General features: G+C 43.2%; 1 protein-coding gene across 14 annotated transcripts in view; it reads left to right on the forward strand.

The window, feature by feature from the left end:
• The window catches only part of nrxn3a (neurexin 3a), a 236087-nt gene that overhangs the window by 99974 nt on the left and 119349 nt on the right, over positions 1–16764 (forward strand). For all 14 annotated transcript variants that reach the window (XM_028987720.1, XM_028986089.1, XM_028992522.1 and 11 more), the window contains one exon: positions 506–625. In XM_028987720.1, the coding sequence (XP_028843553.1) occupies positions 506–625 (120 nt within the window). The remainder of the gene's footprint in view (positions 1–505; positions 626–16764) is intronic.

Consider the following 16764-nt stretch of genomic DNA (forward strand, 5'->3'; position numbering starts at 1 on the left):
ATGTACTTACGTGTGCAAAACATGACGGTGTGCATGGACAGGTGGTGAACATTATGCCCGCATTCGGTGTGAGCACCAGTGTAACATAATATTTTATAACAACTGTACATATCTGACCATATGTACACACCTTGCTATAAAACTCTTGTCAGTGACCACGTGATGCCTCTAAGTGTAGTGTTCCTCTACATTTGCCCTGAGTTTGAGGACTCTGGAGGGGAAAAGCCTAGATTTGCTGTGCTCCTGTCTGAGCCTACCGAGTCTTGCCGAGTCTTACTACTACTACTACTACTACTACTGTTGTTTTGTCCGTGCAAAGTACTAAACCTACCCGGAGGGAATGCCGTGTCTCCATTTGTTTTAATAACCCTTTGGAAGTGTTTTAAGTGTGTCTACTAACCTGACTGCATGACGAACTGATGTGCGTACCTGCATGGCACCTAACAGCGAGCCGCCGCCAGCGCCCCAGTGCTACATGACCTCTGCTCTGCCCGGTCCTCCGCAGGTCCTAGCACCACGTGCCAAGAGGACTCATGCGCCAACATGGGCATCTGCATTCAGCTGTGGGAGAACTACACCTGCGATTGCTCCATGACCTCCTACACCGGCACCCAATGCAATGACCGTGAGTACCCAGCCCCGCCTCACCACTTTCTATGGCCACACCCGTCCGACCCCATCGGCAGCTGCAGAAAGGGAACATACAGAACATCCTCACTACTCATTCTAACACTTCCAGTGATTCTTCAGATTCTTTCCAACGCTCTTTCTTTAAGAGTAAAGATGTTAGTATAGTTTCATATTGAAATTTAAGTCCAAAGCTCACAATACAACATGTCTGTCTTTCATACACACTGAGACAAACACACACTCTGCAGAGTGCACTCGTGTTTTCACACAATGCTAATTTTGAAGACCCAGGATGAAGACGTCTAAAGGTATTTGTTTTTTTAAAGGATTTACTAGACCTGCACTGGGTGCTGAGATTTCTGCATTTTTCCTCTGGTTTTTACCTTCTGTTACATAGGGTATACAAAGCCTGCAGATGGAAAAAGTTGCAATTGTGCTAAATAGTGAAGAATGATATTGATGTCTAGCAAAGAAAAGTAAGATCATTTTACTTAAAATGAATTTAGTAAAATTACAGTTTTTGGGTTGTTCATGGACTGTAGACATCATGGATTTATTGACTTCATTCTTTAGAAATTACAGTCATATGTCCAGTGAAGTGAAGACTTTTGGAAGCAAACTAAAAACAGTTAACTGAATAAAACACTGTCCGTCAGTCCACTTCCATATGGCAAATTCAGCCTAATCTCACGCGTCAGGTGCAGGACGTTGGCCGCAGCCACTGTTGCCAACTTTTCAGCCTCCCTGAGCAGAAGAGCGAACAACATCACTCGACTCTAAACGCAATGAAATGACACTGTGTCTGCAAATGAGCACGTGACATTGCACGGTTGCACTGAGGAGAATTAAAAAAAAAAAAACAGCAGTAGGAAAAAGGTATGTTTCCTTATCTAATTACATTATATTATCATAAACATTCACTACCAAAGATATTACTTAAAGAGACACATCAAATGATGCTTCAAATTCAGACACACATCGATTAGCAAACAAAATAAACCAGGTTATACCGCTTATTCTAGAAAGATCTACTGCAACATTTCATGAAGCCGTTGTCAAAGATGTCAAACCAACTTTCCTGCAGGTTTGCTTGGTTACGTTGTATGCAAGAAAGTGAAGTGATTGTCATTATGAAACACAGCAGCACAGCACACGGTGACACAAGGAAATGTGTCCTCTGCTTTTAACCATCACCCCTGGTGAGCAGTGGGCGGCCATGACAGGCGCCCCGGGAGCAGTGTGTGGGGATGGCGCTTTGTTCTGCGGCACCTCATTGCCAACTTTCTGATTACTGGTCTGCTTTCTTACCTGCTAGGCCACCAATGCCTATTTATATTAAAGCCACAATTCCATCAAATACATTGATCCTAATCATTGCATTTTTTTGCATATTTGCAAATAAACATGTTGTGAATTATTGCACATTTTAGTTAGATACCAAATTGCTATTAATATTCCTCAAGGGGGAAGATTCCATTAGGCTTACTGTTATTTATTTACTGAATTTGTACTGCAAGGTTTGTCTGAACACTCTACAATATGTGTTGGTTTTACTCATTGGCAAGGGAGCGGCCCTGTAATCAGAAGGTTGCTGGTTTGAATCTCGAACCACCAAGGTGCCACTGAGGTGCCACTGAGCAAAGCACCGTCCCCGCCCCCGGGCGCCTGTCATGGCTGCCCACTGCTCACTCAGTGTGATGGTTATTAGCAGAGGACAAATTTTGTTGTCACCATGTGCTGTGCTTCAGTGTTTCACTTTTACTTTAATATGGGTACATTAGGCTGTTAATACTGAGCCAAATTACGGTGGTTATGGTTGTTACCATAAAAACAGCCATAATAAAATGCAGAGATGATTAAGCATGGACATTAATAGTGTACACGTCATGTAAAATACAGCAGTTTTGACTGAATATGCTGGTCCACATGTAAAAGTATAAGAAGAATGGCGGTCATGTAGGTAATAAGGATTTTTGTGTAAATATCTGCTGTAAAAGTTTGTTTCACGTCTCAGGTGACTGCAATAACAGTACAAAATGTTGGTGGAATTTCAGAAGCTGCTGCAGCTGCTGCTACATTTAGAAGAGTCGAACACTAGATGGCAGCCATGTTGTGTTGAGAACGCAATTAGCTCACCATGGCACTGGCTTTTGCCACTGTAGTCTAGAACTGTCTATTTCATTTTATAAGTTACTGGGAAACAATTTAGGTTTTGAAATTGAGTATGCTGCTGAAAAGTGGATTTTATTGTGAATTATTATTATTATGATAATAGAGGTTTTGACAAATTTTCTAAAAAGACAGCATTAAAGCTTCATGTCGAGTCTAATTATTTACAGTGTCTTCTTAAATTACTACACTTTCTAACTAAGTTATTGCTTTATCATTTTTGCATGAAAGGTCACAAGCCATTTTCAGTTAATGAGGCACTGTGCCTTGAACCCACATGCACACTCAGTCACACCCACAACACTGGCATGAAAAGTGTAATTGATTAGAACATTGAATACTTCATCATTTGGTAAATTCGTTACTCTCACACTCACATTTGATTTGGTCTCGGTTCAGCGGCGGGGTCCTGAGCCGCTCTAATGTGAATCCTGAATTGCTGCCATTATGTAGCAGAAAACGCTTTTTTGCTTTGTTCCGCCGGCTGCTTCCTGGCTACCTGAAAAGGGCCCAGAAACTTCTTGGGGGTAGTGCCTATCACTCTGTCGGCACTCCGACTCGCTTTACTCGGCCTGGCCTTCATTAAAAGAACTGCTGCAGGCAAATGTTGATTGAGCTGTACTAATAAATTAGTTGTTAGCAGCTCCATTGCCTGTTAAATGATGTTGCGGCAAATGAATGTGAATGCATTAGAGGGCAGGAAAGGATGTTTCGCTGGGCTTCCGTGTGACATTATTGTCCATTAAAGTGTATCTCTGAAGTGCAGAGCTGGAAAGAATGCAGTGAAAGAATGAAAGAATGGACATTTGTGTTTTTACTTTCTTTGCAAGAATGTCTCGATTGCATGAGCCATTCTTTTAGTCAAATGTGCATTCTTTCATATGGGATGGTAGTAGCCTAGTGGGTAACACACTCGCCTATGAACCAGAAGACCCAGGCTCAAATCCCACCTTCTACCATTGTGTCCCTGAGCAAGACACTTAACCCTGAGTGTCTCAAGGGGGGGACTGTCCCTGTAACTACTGATTGTAAGTCGCTCTGGATAAGGGCGTCTGATAAATGCTGTAAATGTAAAATGTAAATGTAGTCTATGTTCTTTATAGATTTTAAAGGAAGGCTTAAAATACAGATATAGTGTGCATAGGTAGATTTCCTTTTTTTTTGGCAAAGGTAATATGAAATATTGCTTCCTGATATTCCAAACAACGACCCAGAGCATTCCTCTTTCATGCTAAATAAATATATAAGTGATAGCGTAGGGTTTTCCAGCTTGCATGCCTGACATAAACAGAATGTGAGTAATTAAAGGACGTTCCTTCACCCTGTCTCTGGCTCGGCGCGGCTGACGCTACATCAAAGCCGCGTTACCTCCACTCCATTAGAGGCAGGAGAGTCTCCCTCCCCAGGCGCCATCAATTACGGCGGCGACGGAAAGCAGAGACGCCACCTCGACCTATCCCATATCTAATGTACTGTTACATAGATAATTCCTTTCTGTCGCGTGAGCGGAAATAAGATAAATTAAGCTGTGGTGTTAAATAACATTTATCAATACGGTGCAGAAATTTAATTACGGAGACCCTCAGCCCACCTGCATCACAAAGAAAAATGGCAGCGCTTTTAGCAACAGTTGCATGAGGAGCTTCATGGATGTAGATCTACATAGGAAAAGCCCTGCATATGGCAGGTTTCCTTTTTTTCTTTTCTAATGCAAGACTAAACAGTTTACGAAAAAATTCTATATAAAATCAGCTCAAAACTTTTGAGTGAAACGTACAAAACATACCGAATTAAACAAAATTCTGTGAATTTGGCTTGGAAATAAGATAATTAATAGGATTTAAGAAATAAGAAGAATTAAAGAAATAAAAATTAAGCTGTGCTGTTAATTAACATTTATCAGAGCGGTGCAGAAATTTAATTACGGAGACGCTCAGCCCACCTGCATCACAAATAAAAATGGCAGCGCTTTCAGCAAGAGTTCCAACAAAAAAGAACAGTTTCAGTCCATGTTTTTTTTATCTTGGATGTAGATGAAAATAGAAAAGGCCCTATGTATGGCATCTAATGTAATACTAAGGATAATCAGAATAACACTGAGTGAAATGTTAAACCATTCCAAATTGAACCAAATTTGGAGAATTTGAATTAAACTTCTTAACTGAGGATGAATCTTATGATGTTTGAAGGAGTGATGTTGTCACGTGACCGAGGTAGTAAGAACGCAGAACCGGGTGCACACGACTTGGCTCACCTGCTCTCACCTGCGTCCAAGTAAGAAGTATCCTTGTTTGTTTCTCCTCCAACCCCTTGTTCCCGTTTCGTATTGTCTATTGTCTTTTCTTCTCCGTATCTACGAGCTCCGACACCGGTGGGTGTGCAGCGTAAGATGACTCGCGCTCGGAGATTAGAACGGAGGTTACTCACCCGCCTCGTAGCATCTAATCCGCAATTGGGTTTCTCGTCACCTCCAACATCTGCTCTCTTTCATCCCTCTCTCTCGTCTCCCCAATCAGTCGTGACAGATGACAGTATCACAAATCAGCTTAAATATGATTAGTAACCTTAAATTAGTGCAGAACATTGAGCAATTATTCTAAAAAATATATTTTTTATTGCTTCTTTTCAGGTTTTGAAAATCCTGTGTGAATGAGTGATTGTAGGAAATAAAATCAAATAATTTTAAGGTGTTGAATGGGAAAAAACGGGCAAAGAGTGCTTTAAAGCACATATCTCATGACGGAAAATTTACAGTTACTGCTGCATCAGGGAAGTGGACCCCAAAAACCGAGCGGTGCAGCCCATCATCCTATCCGAGCCCCGAAGTAAATATTCCCGCGTTGATGGAAGACCACAGGAGCTGGCGAGATGAATCACTCTTCTGAGTTCATATTCATCATCCAGGTGTCCCACACTTATGATGGGCCCTGACAAAAGATAAAGAGTGCTGGGACAAGGGAAATGACCTTGTCTGACAGCCACGGCGAGAACCTGCGGGCGGGAGGGAAATGGATTTGAACGCTCTGAGGAAATATTACGCCACGTTCTATTCATGATTAGTGTGATGTGTTTGTCCCTCTCCGGCCGGCAAATTGAATTGGAAGCATTTTATTATTTTATTTTCGTTTATGGGGAAGTGGACCCTGCGATGGTGCACTGAAGAAGCTGTCTGCAGAAATATGGCCAGATCGATCTGCTGGGGGTTTAATGGCTTTCATTTCTTTCAATCGACCAAGTGGCCCTCTTTTTGTCAAGCGTTATATATACAGAATGAATTAATGCACTCACTGCACCATCTGTGTGTGGGCGTATGTGCGTGTGTGTGTGTGTGTGCGTGCGCATGCACGCACCTGAGTGTGTATTTATGCAAGCAGACAAAAGCTGAAGATAATTTGAAGTGCAGGGTACACATTACCTGTACTCGCCGCAATCAACAAGCCTCTCTGTCACGCCGTGGATAATGGAGGCGAATTCCTCCGCCGCACTGTCTGCTTATTAATGGCTGAGGGCCCTGATCGGCACCCTCCTCCGGCCCAAGAGTACTGAATAAGAGTCTCCCTCAAAGCCTTCTCAGGACTGAATCAGAGAATCAAGTGAAGCAGTGAAAAGACCCGAGGTGTGGTGGCGGGATGGAGAAGATCTCTTTTGAAAGAGTAGAACAGAGATAGAAACCAGAGTCAAATGGCCTGTCCCAAATCGGCTAATATTACAACCTCGCCAATCCATGTCATCCACCGCCAAGAAGGCACATGCTTGGGATTTGGGATTTGTGGGGGAATCATACGCGGGTGCAAACATGAGGAGTATTGAAAACAATGGGCACCATTTTCAAACTGACACAAAGCGCAGCACTACGAGCTCATTGTGGGGATTGGTCGTCAGCCAGATATCCTCAGGAATTACATAAATAAATAGATAAAACAAGACCTTTTAAACACAACCTTCAACAGTGCTTGCACCTAGTGGGTAAGGGAAAGGAACCATAATCAGAAGGTTTCAGGTTCAACGCAAAGCACCGTCCCCACATACACTGCTCCCCGGGCTCACTAAGGGTGATGAGTTAAATGCAGAGGACACATTTCGCTGTCTCACCGTGTGCTGTGCTGCAGTGGATCACAATCACATCACTTCACTTTCATCGGGGACCATCACAAAACGGTAGTTAGTTCCTCTTCTTGGAGATACACAAATCTTCTTTCTTGTTTTACTAATTTATGTAAAACCTGCGCATGACTGACGTTACTCGAGCGAACAAGCCTGGCACGTTGCACGTCACTTAGCGCCAGGTTGAAAAACAGCGCCCAAAGCCACTTCCACAATGCGCTTCGTAAAAACACAGCAGGTGCAAGGGTAAGGACTTGATGAGCCGAGACGGGTGCTTCTAGAGGGAATGTGAGGGTAATTGAGGCAAACAGACCTTCACCTGACACGAACGCAGAACAACAGGAAGTGGGTATAAAGTAGCACCAACCATTGCTTGAATTTTGTTCATTTTGATTCATCACTCGACAGATTTAGCTCTCATCAATGCTCTCACTGGTGGAAGTCATGAGACATGGCCCCCATTTCCACGGGCTCCTCTGAGCCAATCGGAATGCTAGGTTGGACCAAATATCATGCCGTGTTGAAGATACAGCTCAAAAGTAGTGAATGTAGCATTCATGAAACAATCTCTATGTTGGAAAAGGAGTCCCACTTCCATGAAGCATGCAAAGATACAACCCGTACAATCCAGTTGTGAAATAATCTGCATAAATGATGCAGAGTGTTAGATTTTGTAATATAAATTGCTAGTTTTTAGGGACAGCATATAAAGCATCCAAGTCTCATGTCCAAAGCTTTCAGGTTTCACTGGTGTATCATGAATGATGCTTATTTGGTGATTAAAGTTTCCCAGTGAAATAAGATTTTTTTTGAGTTGGTAGAAGTAGAGGGTAGAAGTCTTTTTAAAACGATCCTTGGAGCAATTTTAGATGAAAGGCTGACAAGAGCAAAGTTATCCTTCGAATGCAGCTGTTTAAGTATGCCCTGAAAGCCCCAGGTTAAAGATGTAGGTATTATTTTCAGTGGGATTCCTGGGTTTGAATTAGTTCCTTGGAAAGTAGAAACAAGACCTTTCCTGTCTCTGTCACATGTTGACACGTGCATTTGTCACCAGGAGACCCAACTATTGTAATTGCGGCTGGTGTAAAATACAGCGGCTCCAGGGGCGGATACGTCCTGGACATTTCAGAAGCCCACTGTACCTTTTTTTCTCCATTGATTTTAAGGTTCTTTTACTTGTTTTAAGGCCCGTAATGGATTAGCACCTGACCACGGTGCAGACAGTTTGTCAGAGTTCCAGGCGCTGCACTCAGACGCTGTGAGTGATGACCTACCTCGCAACACCAGAGTGAAATATGATAAGACGAGTGGAGGGGCAAACTTCTTAGTTTAGAGAGAACAATGGAATAGAAATAGAAAGTGAAGTGATTGTCATTGTGAAGAGCAAATGACAATGACAAAAAAAATGTGAACAACAAAATGTGTCCTCTGCTTTTGAAGCATCACCCTTAGTGAGCCGTGGGCAGCCATGACAGGCCACTTTGCTCAGTGGCACCTCAGTGGATTCGAACGGGGAACCTTCTGATTATGGGTACGCTTCCTAACCCGCTAGGCTACCACTGCCACAAATAACTGAAAGTGAAAGTGAAGTGATTGTCATTGTGAAACATTGCAGCACAGCACACAATGACGCAACGAAATGTGTCCTCTGCTTTTAACCATCACCCTTGGTGAGCAGTGGGCACCATGACAGGTGCCCAGGGAGCAGTGTGTGGGGACGGCTCTTTGCTCTGTGGCACCTCAGTGGTACCTTGGAACCGGCAACCTTATGATTACGGGGCCGCTTCCATGACAAATAGGCCACCACTGTCCCAAACTCTCACAGGTTTGTAAATCGGTACAGTTCTGCAACGCTGCAAAATGTTATTAATGTGAAGGCACATTAAATACAAAGTGTACAACCAGTATGAGAGTATTATCAGTAGTATTATTGTAATTATGACACTGAATCATTGTTTGTTGTGGTAGGCTGGTGTTCTGTGCAGTGGATGGTGAGTGCGCATGAATAGAGAGTGAATGAATATTTGAATTTCAATGCAAGTAATTGTTTTATCAATTGAATTTACCTTTGGGCTGTTGTGTGTGTCCCAAACCGCCAAGCTGCCACTGAGCAAGGTGCCGTCCCCTCACACGGCTCCCCGGGTGCCTGCCATGGCCGCAAACTGTCAAATTCACAACGACAATCACTTCACGTTCACTTCATAATTGTAATCTTTTTCAACTGGTGACGCACAACCTCATTGATGCCTTCTTTTAGTCATTGTTCATTTTTATCATACTGTTTTAATTAAAGCGTAGTGTTTAGAAACAGCAAACAGTACAAAAATGTGTTGGATAATAACCTCTGTGTATCACCTTCGCCCATCTGTGCTTTTTACTAAATTATGCTGTCAGAATGGTTTATACTGTAAACTTGTTTTAGGGATTTGCTTTCAGCTGACAAAAGCATTTGCCACTTCGGTCATTAAACGTTATTTCCTTTGGAGACCTTTTTTGTGCATTAGCCTCATAAAGGAAACATGGGGGTAATAAAAAGCCATATTTTGTCACCGTAAGGTGACCTTGAGGCAATGAAAATATTCTGCGCCTTGAAGTTTAGTTGTTCAAGTGGAGCCATCCATCATCATGCATTTCCAGGACAAAAAAAAATGAAATTATGGGACGCCCCATGGTCGATCAATATCTCTCGCCCTACCTTAAGCCATGCAGCTCTTATCATTTCTAATTATCTTCATGTCTGTCCAGTATCATGACCCTTTACTTTCCCCAAATAGACACTAAAGTTTAAAAAAATGTATGAACCCTTTCATGCGTTTACGGCATAATAGTTTATTACACATTGTTTTTCATGCATAAACACAGAAGGCTTTGTGGCTGATGGAAAATGTTCTTTTTTTTATTGAGGTTCTTTGAATCACCTTCATCTGATCATCCTACCAAAATAATGACATTTTCATTTTGATAAGATGCCGTTGTATGTGTGTATTATTACATAGCAATTGCCAGGTCCCAATGAAAAATGTATTATTTATTTTGGTAAATACCTTTATCAGACTGATAATTTGCAGTGTTGTACAGTAGAGCATAATATTTTCTCTGTGCTCATCCACCATTTTTAGGTGAAACAGTGATGACTGCACCGCCACTGGCCTTGAGCTTACCCGTGTAATCTTGACGTGGCGGAGAGGGTCTGCTGTCTTTGATCATGCCGCGTGTCACTTAAGTCTTTTTCTGAGAAGGCACCCCCCACCCCTCTTCGCTCATCCCCGACCCGTTTTGCTTTAACTCACAATCAGGCCACAATTAGAAGCGAGTTGGAAATCAAAGCGGGCAGTGAGTCTGATGCTGTCCATGCGGCGATCTCCTCTCACTTCATCTCGCGCCATGACTGTTTGATTAATGTGTCTCTTTCGCCTTTTCAAAGGTAGCCGTTCGTTGCAACATTTTGCTTTTTGCGGGTGCTCTGCTTGCTCGTGACAGATATTTAACTGAGGTCGAGTCGATGTTGGTACCAGAGATCTTTTTCCCATGTTACCTCTGGCCTTTATGGGTGCCTGTCGTGGTGCTGGTGAAAATTGTTCCTGGAAAGACAGGCCGGCTTTTTGGAAAGTATTAATTACAGGCGAATGGGGCCATCAATCAGTCGCGTCTCAAGCAGGGAGCGGGAGGCTGCATGCCGAGCCCACCTTCCTCTCCCACTCGGTGTCCTAACGCAGAGGAAGGCTGCCATTAAACCGAGACACTGATATAATTAAGATAGATTGAGTTGAGGGACATTATTATTGCCCCGGCAGCGAGGGACAACGAGTTTGGCTTTCAAACGACAGTGCTTGTGTTTTTACTTCTTATCTCTTAAAAAAATGCCATTTGCATTATGAAAAGACCAAGGTGGAATTTGGTAATAAATCAAAGAGAATGACTGCGACGCCGGCACTCAATTTGCAGCGATCACTGCAATTTCATAAATTGCAGTTATGCTGACCCATATTGGGCAACGAGTGACTCACCTGGTTTATTTTACTCAGTCTTTATGTGCCATCCTGTCCCCTCAGCAATGATGCTGCCATCTATTCCGAAATCTTTCAATGCTTCTATATTGCCTAAAATCAACTTTGGAATTGGATAAAATTGGAGTGGAGGGAATGGTAGAATGTAGACAGATGCTGAGCCTTGAATGAAACGGGATACATTTTTTTAATGCTTCTTTGTACATGGTTTCAATTCATAACTCTTTTAAAATGGCCTTAAACACCATTTTTCATATATGCAGTTCCTCTCTATTTCCAACAGTTTGCTGTGCCTCCAAACTGCTTGAAAACGATAATCTAGCTCCTAACCTAATTATTATTGGCAGAACCAAAGACTGGGTGCTAAACGTCTTTCAAAAGCCAGTAAACCAGTAACTGCTGAGGTCTCTATGTAAAGTAAAATGTTCCTTCTGTGTTTTGGGAGTGTAGCAAACCCGCTGTAAACCCAATCCTCCAATCTTCCACCTACCAGAGTGTTTTATGAAGGCCTGCCTGCCTTTCCATCAACTGGATAGGCCAGATACTACCATTGTCCCAAAGCGGGTTTGATCATATAATATCAATGCTTTTTAGCACTGTTACATCATACAGAAGTAGCAGCACCATAGCATCCTTATTATAAAAAAAAAAAAAAGCCTTTTACGTTTAACAAAATCCCCCCACTGGGTCCCATTCAGGACAACTGTGAGTGAGTGGCGCGGTGTTGTGATTTACAGTGGGCAGTTAAATGGTCAGCCACTTTACCGCCGCCGTCAGTTAATGAGTTTGCCATAATTAGCCGTGCTCCGCTGGGCAATGCTAGTATAACGGCATCTGGTGTGACTAATTACAAAGGTGTCAAAGGCCCTTACCTCCACAAGAACAAGGAGGGCGAGACCTCCTGCGCAGATCCATTATTACGCCGAGCGAGGACCAAACGGATCGGCCTCTTCCAACCACGGCTACATTCCTGCTGCGACGGGCGGATTACTTTATTACTCTGTCCATTATGTTTTACATAATTATGAAATTATACAATAACTGTATGCCTAGCAAGGAAAATATACATTTATCGTGGGGTGACTTTCACAACAACTTCACCTGGAAGCAGCAGTTCTCCTAAATTAGGCCATGTCCACATGAGAGTGTTTTTCTCTAAAATGGGAAAATTTCTATCCAATCTGCCATTTCAGGGGACCCAGAAAACGTATTAGCCAAGTCTCCAGCCTGACCTATGACCCCGAATGTGTCACACATACAACAATTGCAGGGTAACATGTTTATGGTTGTTGTGGCAACCCGATTTGGACTGTGCATATGTGAGCAACGGTTAGGGTTATTTATTTTATGTTTTATTTAATTTAATTTATCTTTATTTCGGTGCCACGGTGGCTTTCAGAGTCAAATTGGGTTACTGGTCCTAAGCAGGCAGCAGCAGTCGTGATCATAACACATTGCTAATGAAAAGACAAGGCTGGAGAACAACAACTTGAGAGTTACAGCGCCACCTACAGGTGTGGAGTGGGGGCTAAAACATCATTCAGGACTTTTTTTCTGCATTTCATGTGGACGGCAACGTTACAAATAACGGTTTGATTTTTTTTTTTTTATCTAAAACATTTTAGAAAAAGTATTCGGGTGTGGACGGGACCTCTGTAATTTAGAAATATATACAAAAACTTTTAACCTTTTTTTAGATAATACTTCAAGCGTCTCTGAACCACAAGCTCGAGGTGACTAACCCCTTCTTCTGTGCACATTAACATTTTGAACCTTTAAAAAAAATTTCAACACATCAACAGATATTTATGTGGCATAATCAACAACGGCGGAATTAAACCAAAACAGATGGCTCAAATTGCATGAAAATAGTGTTACATGATAACATTAATAATGCTTTTAATGCTTAAATAAACATAAGTTCACAGAAATTGTTTCACATAGTGGCTATGTGGGAGTTGCTGGGAGTAAAATCTTAATTACGTAATTATTACAAATGATAATTGTGTTGTTTTTAAGATGTAGTGAACAGTTTGAAACTAAATATTTTCTTCACTCCTCTCCCGGCCCCTCCCGAGACAGTAAGCGGGGGTTAAGATGAACTTTTCTGACAGAGGGGTTCTTTCATGCTCCTCGCTGATAAGTGTACAGTGATAAGAAAAAGGTGAGACGTGGGACTGACGAGATAACTCCCGTATGAGATAAGTGCCGTACTCACAAAGGTCCACGTGCAGAAGAGAAGCGTTGCCTGGACTTGCAGAGAGGCTCTTTTTGGGAGAAGTTCAGACATTGCTGTAGGTTTGCTGAAACAAAAGTTTCTTTGCTGATGAGTGGCTTTTACTCCGGCGTCCTGGAGTAAATAGAATTTTGAAAGTGAAAGTGTAGTGTTGACTAGTCTGGGAAACCAGCCCTGAAACATAAGTCAGGGGGGAAAGCTGCTGGCCTTCGCTTGGCTTCCCTCCCGGCTTCTGCTGCACATCCATCTTCAACGCCCCACCCCTGGAAGAGCTTTGGCCAGGGTCAGCATGTTTGAGTGGGTTGACCCAACTGCACCTCGGTGTACTCTTCAAGGGTCCGCTGGCAGGGCGACACTTGCCGCTGCTCCAGAAAGGTCCGTTTGTGGGGTCTGGCAACAAGCAACCATTGTGGAGAAAGCCGCTTTCCCTCGGCCTGCCTAATTTATGACGGCTGCTTTTATTGTCAACGTTTCAGCGTCCCCTGATGGCGACGCCAACGGCTCGATGGTCATTTATTCATTTTCGTGTTGTGTAAACCTGCTGAGGCAGATGGTATCGATCAGAGGCCCAGAACGTCTCCAGCATCTGGCCTCTGATGTCTGGGAATCGGCTTCTGCCACAGGATCGTGTGACAGGGTTAGGCAAGGCCCTCCTCTGGAGCACGAGAAGGCAGATGGCTTCCCTGCAGCGTCCACGCCCTCATCCTTCCCTAAAACACTCCAAAATGGTCTTTTCCTGGATGGTGGGCCAGACCTGCCGTTGGCAAGTGAGTGGTGCGCCAGGCTGTTTTGCAACACGTCCTGCTTTAGCGGCAGGAGTAGTGGCACCTAATGGGCTCAGCATGGAGCAACAGTGAGATGGATTCTGCCGGGGCTCCTGTCCCGTGCCGGAGAAACGCAGGCTTCTCTTTTTCTTTCAGCACATTCTGTTTGGCTTCATCGTTCTTCCTGATGCGTATTGTGTATCGCGGCCGATGTAACGAGAGCATGTCGGACTCTTCTCTTCTTTTTCTTTTTCCCCGCTGTGCTGTTATGTTTTTATGGAATATGGCAGCCCTGTCAGATCAATAAGGCGAGCCGTGGAAGTGTAAGTCTGCGAGCGAGTCGCACCAACAGTGCTCCCTCCACGCTCGATGTTCATATTGTTAGATGCCCTGGTGCAAGTGTGAGATGTAAAGTGACACGCAGTATGTAGCACGTTTATGTAATAGACAAGTTTGCCTTTTCTGCCAGTGCGCTGTTGCGGTTCGGCAGACCGACTGGGTCTGATGGAGATGGACTGGCACATTCTAGAACGCATACATATATTTACTAATCAGCACCCCCCCTGCTTTAAGCACATGTAAAAAAATGTGATGCGTGAATGTAATGCAGCAGATGTATTTCTGTTTTCAGCCATTCCTTTTCAACATCGCATCTCCTCCCATTAGCTGTTATTCAGAGCAGAAAGCAGTACATCAGAGCCAATCTTCGTACGCGATCTTACATTCGAGAGCCGTCTTAATAACCGGCGGCAATTATCCCTCCAGAGAGCAGTCGGGGCGACGGGCCGAGGCCCAACACCGCGACCCCAAACACACCTAGTCCTCAGATTCGCTCATTTTCCCAAAACGAAATACCCCAGCCCTCCAGTGATCTCTCTCGGCTGTCAGTCTGCCTCAGATATTGATCCTAAGCATATCTGGCATGTGAATCTTGTTTGGCAAATTTCTCGATGTGCCTTCAGCCGCACTTATCCTGATGCTCAGCTTCGCATTGACACATTCACGTCCCTTTTATTTCTCAAGGCGTTCTGGTGGGGAACACATTCTCGCACACCCGCACATTGTCTGTTAATTCCAGCACGACACATGTACTTACTTGTTTTAAATTATTGTGCTGATTACACTCTCAAATGTGAATGTGCCATTTTATTCGGTTATTTATTATGCTTTTTTTTACACATTTACATTTTATATTCAGATAATAATATAAATTGTATGACAGAAGTGATTAGGGGGCAGTGGTGGCCTAGGCATTAAGGAAGCAGCCCCGTAATCAGAAGGTTGCCGAATCCTGATCCGCCAAGGTGCCACTGAGGTGCCACTGAGCAAAGCACCGTCCCCACTCACTGCTCCCCGGGCGCCTGTCATGACTGCCCACTGCTCACTCAGGGTGATGAGTTAAATGCAGAGGACAAATTTCACTGTGTGCGCCGTGTGCTGTGCTGCTGTGTATCACATGTGACAATCACTTCACTTTGTTTGTAGTATTCTAAAGTTCATAGTATTCTAAACACGCATCCGTTTTATGAGGCCCAAACATTCAGGTCGAAACATTTTTGCATCCTGAAGTTATAATCTGTCTTCAGTAGGCTTTTCGTGCAGGAATATAAAGCAGGGCACAGCAGAGTGATTCATCAGCAAACATAGTAAAATCATACGGAGTATTTTATTTTTTTTGTATATAATTTAAAATGCTACCTTGATCACCTGTCAACTAATTTGCATGTTCATAATCAAGAAGCTCAATGTAGTAGTGGTTCCTTATAACAAAAAATACAAAATAAAAGTTTATCTATAAATATATATTACAATCGAATAAATCAAGATAGTAAGTTGAATAGGATATTGTTCCAGACAAAGTCATTGAGATTTTTTTCATTCCACTTGCACCAGATGCTGCAACTGAGACCCGAACTTTTCAATTATTCATCCGTTGTGCAGGTGGAAAGAGGAATATACCGCGCAAATGTCCAGTGTGCTTTGGGGAAGATGACATGAGGCGCCTGAACTGTGCACTGGAGAGTTTGCTCGTCAATGGTCAGCAGAACAGGGCAGTAAAGCAGTTGCCTCCAAACCCAGCCAGCTTCTGAATATTTCACTGAGTGGACATGAGCCTCGCACTCTCTGCCCTTAATCATTAACATACGCACAAAACATACACACCGTAGACTTCAGCCTGGAACTCAAGCTTTCTCATATTTAAGGAGGAGAGACAGATTACAGATTTTTTTTCTGCTGGTTGAAGTTTGCTAGGGATTATGTCCCCAGTCCATTAGTATAGGGTATAAGGCAGCTGAATATGGGAGTTTAGAGGATCAGTAAGCATCCAGCAGATGCACGGCAGCGGCAATGCAATGTGACCTTGTGAGTATGACACGTTTGGTCTGCGGCATAAATGCATTTTTAAAGGATCGCTTCTATGATCTGGAGCCGTCTGTGTGTTCATCAGATTTTGATTATCATAATATCTCAGTGGGCCTGTATTGCCGAGCTGTTGGAGTCAGGGTTTCAAGAGCTTTTATAGGAGGTTAAATCTACCTTTTTTTTCCACGCAGCTCCATTATGCTGGCAGCTGTGCCATTTCGCTTGTGCCACCTTCAGAAAAGAAATGCATAAAATGTTATTCTCGTGTATCTGTCAGTCTCATGATCCTCAGGGCTGCAGCCGGTTCTGTTCTATGATGGAAATTCCCTTCTGCAATAAGTCCCTTATTAGACAAAAACAAGGCACCCCATTGAGAAAAAAGAATTGCATAGAATGTGCAACGTTTGTCTCGTAACTGATAGTGATGCAGGTTGGTTTGGAAGTTGGGATTGTAATGGTTGGCGATTATGCATGTTTTCAATATAACATT

This window comes from Denticeps clupeoides, chromosome 1 (assembly GCF_900700375.1).
Source record: "Denticeps clupeoides chromosome 1, fDenClu1.1, whole genome shotgun sequence".
NCBI lineage: Eukaryota > Metazoa > Chordata > Actinopteri > Clupeiformes > Denticipitidae > Denticeps > Denticeps clupeoides.